The sequence below is a fragment of the Colletotrichum navitas genome (assembly GCF_030913465.1).
Source record: "Colletotrichum navitas strain CBS 125086 chromosome Unknown LY79scaffold_65, whole genome shotgun sequence".
NCBI lineage: Eukaryota > Fungi > Ascomycota > Sordariomycetes > Glomerellales > Glomerellaceae > Colletotrichum > Colletotrichum navitas.
The window spans coordinates 91,337-103,478 of NW_026850611.1; the positions used below are offsets into that span (position 1 = coordinate 91,337).

At 54.1% G+C, this 12,142-nt stretch overlaps 4 protein-coding genes across 4 annotated transcripts; 2 read left to right on the top strand and 2 right to left on the bottom strand.

Moving 5' to 3' along the window:
- Nucleotides 1–410: 410 nt before the first annotated feature.
- Nucleotides 411–2,332, bottom strand: LY79DRAFT_592810 (uncharacterized protein; the record flags this gene model as incomplete). The annotated part of the gene is made up of 3 exons (XM_060561473.1): nucleotides 411–1,210; nucleotides 1,372–2,010; nucleotides 2,197–2,332. The coding sequence occupies 3 exons, from the start codon at nucleotides 2,330–2,332 to the stop codon at nucleotides 411–413; spliced, it is 1,575 nt and encodes a 524-aa protein (XP_060410653.1).
- A 5,460-nt stretch (nucleotides 2,333–7,792) lies between these two features.
- LY79DRAFT_340820 (uncharacterized protein) lies at nucleotides 7,793–9,092 on the top strand. The gene is made up of 2 exons (XM_060552563.1): nucleotides 7,793–8,749; nucleotides 8,812–9,092. The coding sequence occupies exons 1-2, from the start codon at nucleotides 7,938–7,940 to the stop codon at nucleotides 8,945–8,947; spliced, it is 948 nt and encodes a 315-aa protein (XP_060410654.1). The 5' UTR covers nucleotides 7,793–7,937; the 3' UTR covers nucleotides 8,948–9,092.
- A 145-nt stretch (nucleotides 9,093–9,237) lies between these two features.
- On the bottom strand, nucleotides 9,238–10,668 carry LY79DRAFT_522450 (RluA family pseudouridine synthase; the record flags this gene model as incomplete). Its single annotated transcript, XM_060555444.1, has 1 exon — nucleotides 9,238–10,668. One exon carries the CDS (start codon nucleotides 10,666–10,668, stop codon nucleotides 9,238–9,240), a length of 1,431 nt encoding a protein of 476 aa, XP_060410655.1.
- Nucleotides 10,669–11,464: 796 nt separating this feature from the next.
- Nucleotides 11,465–12,141, top strand: LY79DRAFT_672441 (thioesterase superfamily protein; the record flags this gene model as incomplete). Its single annotated transcript, XM_060564059.1, has 3 exons — nucleotides 11,465–11,538; nucleotides 11,679–11,729; nucleotides 11,793–12,141. 3 exons carry the CDS (start codon nucleotides 11,465–11,467, stop codon nucleotides 12,139–12,141), a joined length of 474 nt encoding a protein of 157 aa, XP_060410656.1.
- Nucleotide 12,142: the final 1 nt, after the last annotated feature.

Sequence of the window (12,142 nt, forward strand, 5' to 3'; positions counted from 1 at the left end):
TAATAAACAGCTATAGTTGGGTTGATAGTGCAAGAATTCACCAACCTGGTTCCCATGCACCACCCAGTATATGTTTGTTGAATCAGAGTCCAGAGAAGGGAAAAAGGGAAGGGAAAAAAAAAAGACGTGAAAAACAAGAATACAGAGGGCCTAAAAAGACGTGCTCCCCGCCCACCTGTGAAATGCCACGACGATGAACCAACCCCGTTTTGCGTTTAATCTACTACAAAGACCATCCAGGCAAAGTGTGAGTATGTTTGGATTTTTCTGAAGAGGGCCCATCCCATTCCAGCTAGAATGAAACTCCAGTTCCGAACACGGAGGGAATGTAAGGACGACAAGAGCCTAGAAACAAAACCCAGGGTCCGGGGCTTGAAGGATGTGAACAAGTGAGAGCATGACTGCCTCTCTCAAGATCCTTCGACAGCAACAAAGCCACGAAATTCAGGGTAACGTCGAACAAAGTTTTCATCGAGACGCCAGTTTTCGATGCGCATTGCGTGGGTGGTGAACGTGTCGCTCAGCCACATCTCTCCAGATTGCGGGTCGACTACCAAAGCGTCAATTGGTCGGCACGGCCAGTTGACAAGCCTTAGGCTGGCCGAGTAGACGGATATAAACTCTTCGTTGGCGTACACCTCCTGCCGCTCAATAAGTGCTTTGCGCAGAGGGGCCCAAAGTACAAGGTCGATCCACTGGGGGTGCGGGATGCTGGTTTGACAAGGCTTTGGCGTGAGTTCCGGTACAATGGCAGCATAAGCGTCGCGCGTTGGGTGTACCAACCAGGCAACGGCCCTTTGAGTGATGGCGAAAACTGCGAGACGCTCAATGACATTGGTAACGCCTGCCGTGTTGACAAAAGCTGTGATTAGCTCGGCAATAGGGTGGTTGACGCCTGGCCCCGTAACTGCTGTGGAGGCGGCTCGGTCAAGGTCGGCTAGCTGGCACCGTGGAGGTTCCGAGGTGGGCGAGGCCGGGTGATACTCAAGAAAGTTCTTCACGTTGACCCTGGTAGGCCGTAGAATGTTATCGAGGGGTTTCAGTTGAGCCAGTCGGCGGCAGTCCTGAATAAAGCCGACAATCAACTGGTCGATTCGGCATGTGGGTGGAACAATGAGCGTCGGAACCTCCCATAGGATGGTGCCAGGCCGGCGGATCAATGAGCCGACGGTTGTTGATAGTACACTGGAGTTGGGTACGAGTTCCACGACTGCTGGTGATGAAGATACGATTGATGATGATGAGACATGGGCACCTGTTGGTGATGGCCCATTGAGTGGTTGTGAGGATATCCAGCGTCTAGGAGCTGAGTGGTTAGCGTCTCAGAATTGCGTTGCAACCCAGCCACCGCATACAGGGGAGGTCACCCACCAGAGTCAACTTCGTCATAATCCAGCTTGGAGGGGATGCTTCGGGCGTCCATCATTGGCGCAGGAACACTCGTGGGGATGTAGCCAGCGCCGTACTCGTCTGTGTTGGCAGAAGATGACGGACTCGAGACGGTAGAGGGCACGGAAACGGGGATGCCTGGGCCCCATGACTCTGAAGCATCCGGCATGGGCACGTAGGAGGGGCCGAGTTCTTGCATCACGTTGTAGTCACCGTTGGAAGGATACGGTGAAGACCTTGGGCTTGGGACGGCCCCGCTGATGGAGCTGAGGTTGTCGTCGTACACTGGAGCCGAGTCAGCACGAACAAGAGGCAACCACGCAGAAGACGAGGCGACTGAGGAGGCAGCCATACCTGAGTTTGGGTAGGACTGCCCGTTGGGAACGCCCATGCTCTCGCGGAGCTTGAACAGTTCCTCTTCGAGGGCCTTGTTCTTGCGCAACAGCTCCTGGACGGTCTGACTCTGGTCGCGCCCACGTTCGCTCTTGAGCTCCTCAAGCTCGCGCTCGAGTCTCTCAATATGCTCCTTTGTCCTGGCTCTGATAGCCCGCTGAGCTTCTCTGTCGTTGGCACGCTTGCGCGCCAGCTGGGAGGGCGTCAAGGTTGAGACGCTTCTGGTGCCTGTTTAGGTGGCCAAGTCAACATAGTGTCCGTACACGAAGCAACGAAGGGGAAGGGAGGTGTTGAGGGGAGTGGAGAAGGGTCGAAGAAGGAACGGTCGAGGCGGCAACAACAGAGGTGTGGTGTGGTATACGACCTCGTCGTCGTCGTCTCCGTCCCTTGAGAAATCAAGTTGATTATGCGTACCCTTGCGCTTGGTGGGCTTCGTAGGCTCTGCGGAGGCTGATCGCGTCATGTTGTCGACGGGGTACTTGTCGTGTTGTGCAACAACGGTAGTGGTGACAGATCTTGTTCGAGTGTTGGCAACAGCAGTATGGGCCATGCTCTGAATAAGAAGACGGGGGGAGAGTGAAGATATATATTGAGCGGCAAGTTGTAGTTGCTGTTTGTTTGTGGTACGAAGCCAAAGATCGAATCCAGAGGGTCAACCGGCAGCGCATCTGGAGTTATAAGATCTATTAACGACAGAGCAGACGCAAGAGCAGGGCTCTCAATGCCGGCGGCAAAGTAGTTTCAGGGCAGCTGGGAGCGAAGGATGGGGGGAGGGGGGGTAGCAGTACGGCGGTACGTACATTCGAGGGGGAGCATGGGTCTAGGGGAATGAGTGTGTACTACTGTACTATGTATACGTACACTAGGTATACCAGGGTGAAGAGAAGGGCCAGTGACTTCTGCAAAGTCAGGATGAAGAGGCGGGAAGAGTGTGGTGGTGGGGGGAAGGAGAAGGAGGAAGGAGGGAGACGCAACGAGACCAAATGGGTACGTACCGGACGGCCAGACCCAAGGGACTGACTTGCACATAAGGTAGGCAAGTCTGGAGCAGGGGTTCGAGGGATGGCTGCATTCGGGCTAGCATGTGTAGCGAAGGCAGCCCAGTTATGAGGGTAAGGACGTGGACCACAGGAGCTGCGAATGGTAGGTGTGTAGTTTGGAGGTAGTGCAGGGTAGCAAGGATTCGAGGGTAGAGAGCAACAGAACAGGGCAGATAGATGTGTACAAGTACACTCTGTGCTCGAGTACTGTTGATTATTATTGATGTTTTTATTTTTTTCTTGTTTTTTATTCCTTGGAGAAGGGTCAAGTATCGGTGAAGAGGCAGAGAAAGCGAGCGAGGGTGTGTGTGTGTGAGTGTGAGAAATAGTGCGAGAGTGCGAGAGTGCGAGAGGGAAAGAGGGAAAGAGGGAGAGGGAGAGGGAGAGAGAGAGAGAGAGAGAGAGAGAGACACACACACAGAGAGAGAGGTAACTTGGCACATGACAGTTGATGTTAGGTGCAGACACGGCGTAAATTGCTAACCCACTTCAAGAACAACTTACAGATCTCTCAAGGATGGGGCTCGATGGGTGTGAGCAAGGGTCTGCGCAGAACAGAACAGGACAGACGGCGCAAGGAACATGGAAGAAGGCAGGTCGGACAGGGGGTATGGAAGACGAGGGTACGTACCGTGCGCTAGAGAGAGGCAGCGGACAAGTACGTACCGAGTCGGGGGTGGCAGGCAATGTACCTCACCAAGGCTAGATACAAGTACTACCCTCGCCCTGGACGGGGGTGAGGTGGGAGGTAAAGTGATGTGGGGGTGGTGTGCCATGATAGGAGGGGAGGGGCGTGTTTGACTGTTCACTCTGAGGTACCTACCTTGCGTTTAGAAGATGGAGACGATGTATGAGATGCCTTACCTTAGGTAATGGGATGGGCCACCACACGCACGTTTGCCCCAAGTTATGGTGCGTCACCATTTCTGCGCTACACCCTTCTACCGAATGGCAAGAAGCAGCAGCAGCAGCTGCTGCTGCAGTCGTGGAATATTTGTGGGATCAACTCGGACTAAGGAGAACCGCATGCGAGCCTGAGGCGTGCAGCCGCTGCTCCTCGGAAATCGTCTTGTGTCTTGTCTTGTAACCGTATCTCAGTTACGCCGCGTCGCGCACAAAGATGTCGGGGGAAATGGGTCACACGTCTCGTAGCTGGTAGCAGTTGAGGTGGGCGAGCAACATCCCTTGGTCTGGTGCGAGCCCGATTTGGACGAAGGGTTCCCGGCGGAGAGTTGCTTATCCGTAAAGAAAGGCGATTACATGGTTAGTCAAGTCGTAGGGCAGGCATATGGTTGGGAATATAGATGCGCTGATCAAAAGTGACCGAACGGAGGGCGACTGGGCTAATGGTAAGGCGAAGGAGAAACGCAAGACAGGGCAAAGCAAGCTATAGTCCCTGCAATGGAAAAGGTACCCAGATGCCTGCCTGCCTGCCTGCCTGCCTTGTCGAATCTGTTGCAGAATGGCACCGCCAAATTACAGCGCGACTCCTCATGCTGCACTGGATCGTGCGTGCCCTCGTCGATGGCCAAGCCTATCTATCTCTGCCCTCCCATGCCATACCCTGTCCGCGTCTTCCAAGAAAGTGTGCAACGTGGTGAAAATATACAGAGGCTTGTCTCACTGGAGCTCGCTCATCGCGCCGGCCTTTGGTTGCTTGGGAAAATGGAGGTGTGGGAGAGGCGACTTATACTTTCACTGCAAGTCGACAAGCAGCGGCGAACTGTAACGAGCGGTGGCAGCACCACCACCAACACCAGCAGTGGTAATAACGTCGGGCCCCGTTTTTGCTCGGAATAGCCATACCCATGCCATGGCCTGTGTGTCCCTTGAGACGCCCAAGCCTAACGGTAACGTAAGGAAGACAGGGTACCGGTAACCTCCACTGCCCATCTCTTCTCACAATCGTACAGATATTACGCTGATGGGGGGCGGCGGTTTTGGTCCGACACCAACAACACTTTGCTGCAAGTCCGCGCCATGCCTTCCCGTACTGAGCCTTGCCTAGCAGGGCAAAGACCCATGGGCATCAACTTTCTTCGAGGCTCAGCACTTCTTCCGTACCGGTTGCTGCATGCCCAGAAGGTTTCGGCCACACTCCGATGACCGGGGTGGGATATAACATGACGAAATGAAGCTGTGGCTATCAATCAATCCCTTGCGGGGTCTGAAGAAGACGAAGAAGGACGAGGATACCAGCGCCAAACGCCACGCCACAAACGGTCAGCATTTCGCAGGCGTGCGGCCGTGGTCGTGTAGTGCGCGCGCGTGGCCAGGGATGTTGGCCCATAGCAGATACCGTCTGGTGTGGGTGTGAGTGAGCGAGCGGTGGTGGTAAGAGTGAGGAGAATGGGAGAGAGAGATGCATTGGGACGTCCGAGTGGATATGGGCGCCTGCGCGATCTCCATATCCCTCTGTTTCTCTCTCTCTCCCTCTCTCTCCCTCTCTCTCTCTCTCTCCCACCCTCTCTCTCTCCCTCTCTCTCTTTTTCTTTTTGTTTATTTATTTCTCTCCCAATTTCTCACATGCGTGCACACACGTACACTCAATTGATAAGCAGAGACAGTTCGGCCTCTCTTACAGGGTGAGTATGAATGTGAAATAATGTGAGGCGATGAGGTCAGTCGGGGCCTTGGAGGAAACCGTGGGAAAATAACATAGGTGGAGAAAGACATAGCGGACATCCCCCCCCCCCCCCCTTGCGAGAAATAAACTTTGCGCTAAGTCACAAAATGGCCTAGTTTCGTGGGTGGCCATACGCGGCCCACCAGCAGCAGGAAGCAAAAGTGTACATCGTAGAGAGGGAAGGGAAGGAGGGGGTGGGTGAAAAGTGGGTATGTATCAACCAGCCGAGAAGGGAGAAAAGAAGCGGGTAAAAAAAAAAAAAAAAAAAGGGTCGAGGCAGGCAATGCCTCCCACTCTTCCTTCCGCCTGTTGTCTACCACCGGTACGTATCTAACTGCCGTGAACCATCGTCTTAGCACCATGCGAGATGCCCAGAAACCTGCTCCCACATCTATCTGTTCCTGCTCCTGCTCCGGCCCCGGCGGCCAGCCCGATTGCTACTATTTCTTCCTCCCCACCACCCCCTCCACCCACCCCCGGCCGTAACACGCTTATCCGTATCTAGAGGGACGAAGTTGAGCATGCGCATGGTTGGATGGCTGCAAAGCTGTGTGTGTATGTATGCGTCTGTGTGTGTGTGTGTATGTGCGTCAACAGTACGTAGTGGTTGGCGCACAACGGCTTCTTCCTTTGCACTTGACGTTGATGAGCCTAAGATCGGAAGTATACAAACGTAGGAACCACCTTGGGGAGAGGAGAGACGGCGACTTCAATCCATTGTCTGGCGTCATATAGCGTCGGCAACCAAGGTGGCGCCGCCCGTTGCCGCCGGCTCTTCTTCGCAAGACCGAGTAGAGTGGCAATGTTTCTTCTTCCTACTACCACCTCCGCTGAGATGGCCGACGAGGTTGGCTACAAGGTATATCAACTACTGGTGAGCTTTGTCGTCCCCTGTTCTAAGGCCTTCCAGCGCGACGAGGAGGATAGTGACTTGACGCCGGCGGTTTCATTGGCATGCTCGGCCTACCGTGAGCCAGCCCGCCCTTCTAGCCGGCCGGCCAGGAATAAGGCTAGCAGTAGCACTTGAGTTGCTAGTCGCCCTATGCCTCGAGTGCCAACTACGGAGCCAATGCTAAAACTCCTTGGCACATCCGCTCACTCGTCCGACTGCTCAAACTCCTAGTTGAAGTAGCAAGGCCGCAATGACAATTCATCAACGCTCGAAGACCCATCGTCTTTGCAATTAGAAATGCTGAAGTGCCGGTGCCAAGCCGCGCATGGCGTAAGCTTCCCGGCGGCTCGACCGCCTTGTCAGTTCGACCGCTCTGCCGGCGAATGCCTCGGTGTCTCGCTCCGTCGAAGGGTAGGGGAATTCTGGTTCAGTAGCAGATGGGACGGCGTCCTTGGGATTCCGTTGACTGTCGCTACACACCAATTATTTTCTCCGTTTTCCGCAATTGGCGACACCGCTTGCAATGGCCGGTATGGAAACGGCCGTGATGTGCGCTGCCTGGGCGACCAGATGGCGTGTCTGTCATTCCTAATGGTCCGGGCTTGAATCCGGTTGTCCAATCATGTAGAAAGTCGCTACTGAGCTACCATTGCAAATCTTTTCCCTTTGGTTTCTTTTTTCGCTAGATGGAATGCAGGCTGATGACGGGCGATGCATAGCGGACCCTGGTATGTCTCTCTCTTCCTGCCTCCTTTGGCCGTCAATAGGAAAATCAGCGGCATCGTTTTGTTCTCCCTGCTGTGGGATGGGACTCGGCATCATGGATCAATTCCAGCTTCACGACCCCGCCTGTCCGCCCTTCAGATTAGCAAGTTCCAGTTAAGCTCTAGTTTGGCGCAGCAAGCGGTCAGCGGTCAGCGGTCAGCGGTCAGCGGCTCGCATAAACATTCGCTCGAGATGCGGTTGGTAGATCCCCGCAACATAGGTGTATGCATGCTCGCGGCCAGATGAAGGCCTGCCTTATTAGCAATCGCGAGCTCGCTGCCATTAGATTTGTACGTGGGCTGCGTTGTCTGCGTCCCCGCTTACCATTTCGTTTAAGTTTTTTTTTCCGTCCGATTATTTCAATTGAATTCTTTTGATAGGGGTTTCTCCGAGAACCCGGCGTGGTGTGAGTTTCGCATATGGACTCGAGGGCGATGCGTCAGCATGTCTCCGTCAGCATGGAGGGCTTTTCGGAATACTTTGGCTCTTCTCCGGGTTCTGCAGCGCATCGTGTGGTCGGATTTATCCTGAGATCGTCTCATGTTACTTCACGTCGGAGAAAGGAGGAGTACTATCCATGAAGCATCCTTGCCAACGAGTAGGCAAGTTGCCACGGTAGAATACTGTCATGGCCTCGAGGAGGCGAGAAAGGGGGCGTGTCGCCGAGTTGGAAGTATGCTTCACCAAAGTTTCCAAACAGGCGGGATTGTGGTGTCCGGAGGCTCCCTCCTTCAATGTTTCTGTCTGTCGATGGTTGTCCTCGCCAAGCAAGGTCTCACTTGAATGTCAGTACGCGTAGACCCCCAACCCGTCAGCAGCGGTGCTCGCTCCAATGGTGGGGATATTTTCCGATCGGTGGCTCCTCCTTCCTCCCTCCTTCCTTTTCTCTTCTCCTTTTGCTAATGTCGTTTGCTTTGCATCCTTCCGCCGCCTGGTCATCGCGCATTCCAATCGGTTTAGTCGTGCAAGGCGTCGTGCCGATGAACCGTGGCTGCAGGCATGTAATCTCATGGAGTCGTTTTTTGGTTCGTGGTATGTCATTGGCATTCGGTTTTGGCTGGCGAGGGTTCGGACACGGCGAAAGGCGTCGAGGGTATCAACAAAGAGAGCTTCCGGAATCAGCGATTTTAAGTTATTTCGGGGTGGGCTTAGAACCATCGAGCCCGGGGTATATGAACCCCTGATCAATGCTGTCTCATCGGAGCAATACACAGTTCTGGATTTTAGTCAAAATTGGTCAGTTCTGACTCAGAGAGCTGATTATTGTATGTTTCGTTTCCTCCCGCACTTCCGCTCGTGGGGATACAACAAGACGGCGGTTGAGAGGCCCCATTCGAGTAGGACCTGCAGGGCTTGGCACTGCGCTGGCCTTCGCACCTGGCCTGTGACGGAAGAACCCATCCATCCTTGGCCTCAAGGCTGGCCAGCTGAGGAGAAGGTCTGGCAGTGCCGTGAGGTACTGTGGACCCTACGAGTACACGAGCAGAAGCTAGGTGCGCCTCGTCCCGCTCAGACAGCCACCTACCTATGTACCAGGACAGGCCACGCTAGCGGCCCAGCACCAACCACTTTTTCCATGAAGACTGGCCAATCATTAATCGTTCCGACCGGAGCGCATCTCGCTCTGGAAGAGGGAAAAGGTGTGTAGGTAGCTTGGCATATCCGCGTCTATGGTGTTGGCACCGGCAGTGGCTGATCCCTACAAGTACACTAGAACACATGGGACGTAGTGGGCGGGCTTTTCTTCTTCTTTTTTTCTCCGTCGTGCAAGGTCCCTCTCGTACTTGGATACAAATACAAGGTGGTCCGGTCCCTCTTAATGCCGCAGATACGCGACAATAGTGTAAACCTCACGTACATCTACTATGTATATGCGTTTGTGTAGTCCTGCATGTCTGTCGCAATCGGTATCCATGTCTTTTGAAAGAAAGGAGGGGGGGAACGGCCCTCCTATCCAATGCAGCGTGATCAAAATCTTGTTTATTGTTGCGAGTATGAAAATATCGCAAATACCGCCGGGGTATCACTTCGTCCCAAACCCAATAGGAGTTGAATTGGTGGGGTCAATCGGTCCGTCCGGGACCGTTGTTAGTCAAGGTACGTAGTTTATCGCTCCAGCCAATAGATAACCCTCAGGATATTTCTAGGTTCTCTTCTTTGACAGCCTCGACGAGCTCCTCCAGCCCACCGACCTCCGTTGGTCCGTTCATGCCATCCGGGGGGAGGGCCCATTCGGGCATCGGGCTAGTGTACCCCCATGCGCCTCCGGCGTCTTCGTATCGGAGGCTGTGAAGCCAAAGTGAAAGTTCATGTGCGCCGGGATCCGTGTAGAGTGGCGTGTCGCACACCTCGCAGTTTTCGCCTGACAGCTTCTCGGCCCGTCTCTTTGCATACAAATCCACCATTTCATCGTGATATGCTACCGCGTCAGCAATATCCTGCTTGCCCATCCGTTCCAGGCGTGACATGATATCTTCGTCCGTGTTCTCAACTGCATCAGAGTCGTTGCATCCCAAATTGATGCCCCAGACACGCTGGTTTGCATACAAAGGATCATTCTGAATCGGATGCCCAAGAAATTGCAGGTGCACGCGAATTTGATGCGTTCTCCCCGTCAAAGGCAAGCAGCGGACAATCGAGTACCCCTCCTTCTTGATCCAAGGCCGACGTTCCTCCTCTGCGAGTTGTTCCGGGGTTTTGGGCTGCTCCAGTGGCAGGGCATCCTGTTTGTCCGGCGGGTAGTATGCCAAACGCTTGAAGACCGTGCGGGCCGATTTTCCGTTGGCGCGCACTCTATTGAGTCCTAGCCGTGGGGATATTTGCAGGATGGGTTGGTCGCAAACAACTTCACCATCAGGAAATTTTCCAGCAACACGAGCCAGATACTCCTTGCGTACCGTGTGAGCTCTGATTTGCGCAGTGAGCTTTACGGCGGCCTGCGGCGTCTTGCCTATGAAAAGGATGCCGCTTGTGAGGCGGTCCAGGCGATGGCACGGGTACGGCAGAAAGTGCTCACCCCTCTCAGCTTTCATGATTTCGATGAGTGAGTTGTACTTGTATCTGCCAGCAGGATGCACAGGCACGCCAGACGGCTTGTCCACAACAATCATCTCATCGTCTTCGTGGATGATACGGATAGGTTCCCCGGTGACAGGAGGCTCATGGCGATGAATGGTGTGGTTTACCAGATCCCCGTTCTTGACAACATGGTCCGGGCCTACCGCCTTCCCGTTGACGACAATGGCTCCGGTTTCCATGGCATGGCGATAGTACTCTAGGGTGCGGTCCCGAAACTCGTCCTCGAAGATGTCGATTAGCTTCCGACCCCGCCATCGCTCCTTGGCCCAGGTGTGGTAGGTAAAGTGATAGGGAGCGACTCTACGCAGACCGTCCTCGAAATAGTATGGGCGTGGCCACATGTCGCCAGTGGGAGTCGTCAGCACGTCAGGCAGCTTCTCAGCGGCTTCAGGTGGCACGGTATCCGACAGCTTGGACGTAGCAACGCGGGAAGCAGCAGGCAGTGGGACCAGATCTGTCATCGACGCTGTTTTTTCGGAAGCCATGGTAGATGAAAGGGAATCCGGTCGAAGTGATAGTCTTGCCAGAAGCGTGACTGCGCGCCGAAGGGTAGCCAGGGTTGAGGGACAGGGTGAGGAGCAGAGACGGGTGGATAGCTGAGGTGAAGGAAATTTGTCTATCGGTAGGGCTGCCACGTCTTGGTAGGTCGCTTGCAGATCGTCCCCTCATACCTGAGATTTTCCAAGAGTTTACATAGATCCGCGAGGTTGGTGGTGATAGGTCCGAGAAGGAGGCACAAAAATTGATGGCGGTCAGACCTGGCAGAACTTTGCTGAGGTTGGGTTTTGGCAGGCACAAGCTCAGGCAGATTGGGTTGGCGATAGCGTGATTGGTTCGTGGACTCCCCAGACTTCCCCCATCTCGTAATTACATAAGCTGGGCAATACGACCATCCGTCTTATGTAAGGCATTGATCTGGCACGGGCCCAATCGGGTCTACCAACGCACTCGACCCATTCAGCGTCTCCCTGTGCCTCGGTTTGGGTAGGAGATTTGCGTTGCCCAGCCCTGTCCGCGGCCGATTTCTCCGCACGCTTTAGTGCAAAAGCTATGAGAGCTTCTTGTGTTTGGGGCGTCGCTCCGAAGGGTTTAAAGGAATGTGATGAACCGTAATTCAAAAGAGAAGTACCGGCGACCGCAACATACCTTGTTGCTGTTAAGAACATTATCTCTTACCTTCTACTCTACCGTACCGTTGCAGATCAATACATTGTCGACTGTGACAAGCTTCAGGGCATCGGACGCCTCTTTTTCGTTCGTCGATTACATCAAGACGCCATCATGACGAGTTATGCCGAGCTAAAGCAGCGTCGGAGGGAGGATTATCGCTACATGCTGGACTACCGGACGCGGTGGTAAGTAACCCTTTGGGGGGGAGGGGGAGTGTGCCAATGTATCCATCATCTTCACATTATCACACTTCAGTCTATCCGTGTTTTCATTCGCATTCCTCTCGGGGTTTGGTGCTTGAGCAGTCGATAACAAGGTTTTTTAGGGCCGATAATGATATGTACCAGCACATGAACAACAGCATCTACAATTTTCTGTATGCTTTCCCTCGAACCAGCTAATGTGCTTGCGCGGCGTCCGGCTAAGGGGTGTTCTGCAGATACGATTCGGTCGTCAACACATACTTGATTGAGCATTGTCGTCTATCGCCTGCAGGGTCTAAGCAGCACGGCGTTGTGGTGCACTCGCACAGCGACTACTTTGCATCCATCTCCTTCCCTGCAGTTGCCGAGTTGGCGCTCCGGGTGAACAAATTGGGCAAGTCCAGCGTGACATATGAGATTGCTCTGTTCGAAAAGGGAGTCGAGCAGGTGAGAGCAGTTGGGGAGTTTGTGCAAGTCTTTGTCGAGAGATCTACTGGCCGCCCAACCGCATCTGGCATGACGGACGAAATGCGGAGGGGGCTGGAGCGAATTCAGGTGGTGGAGGCCAGGGAAAACAAGCTCTGAA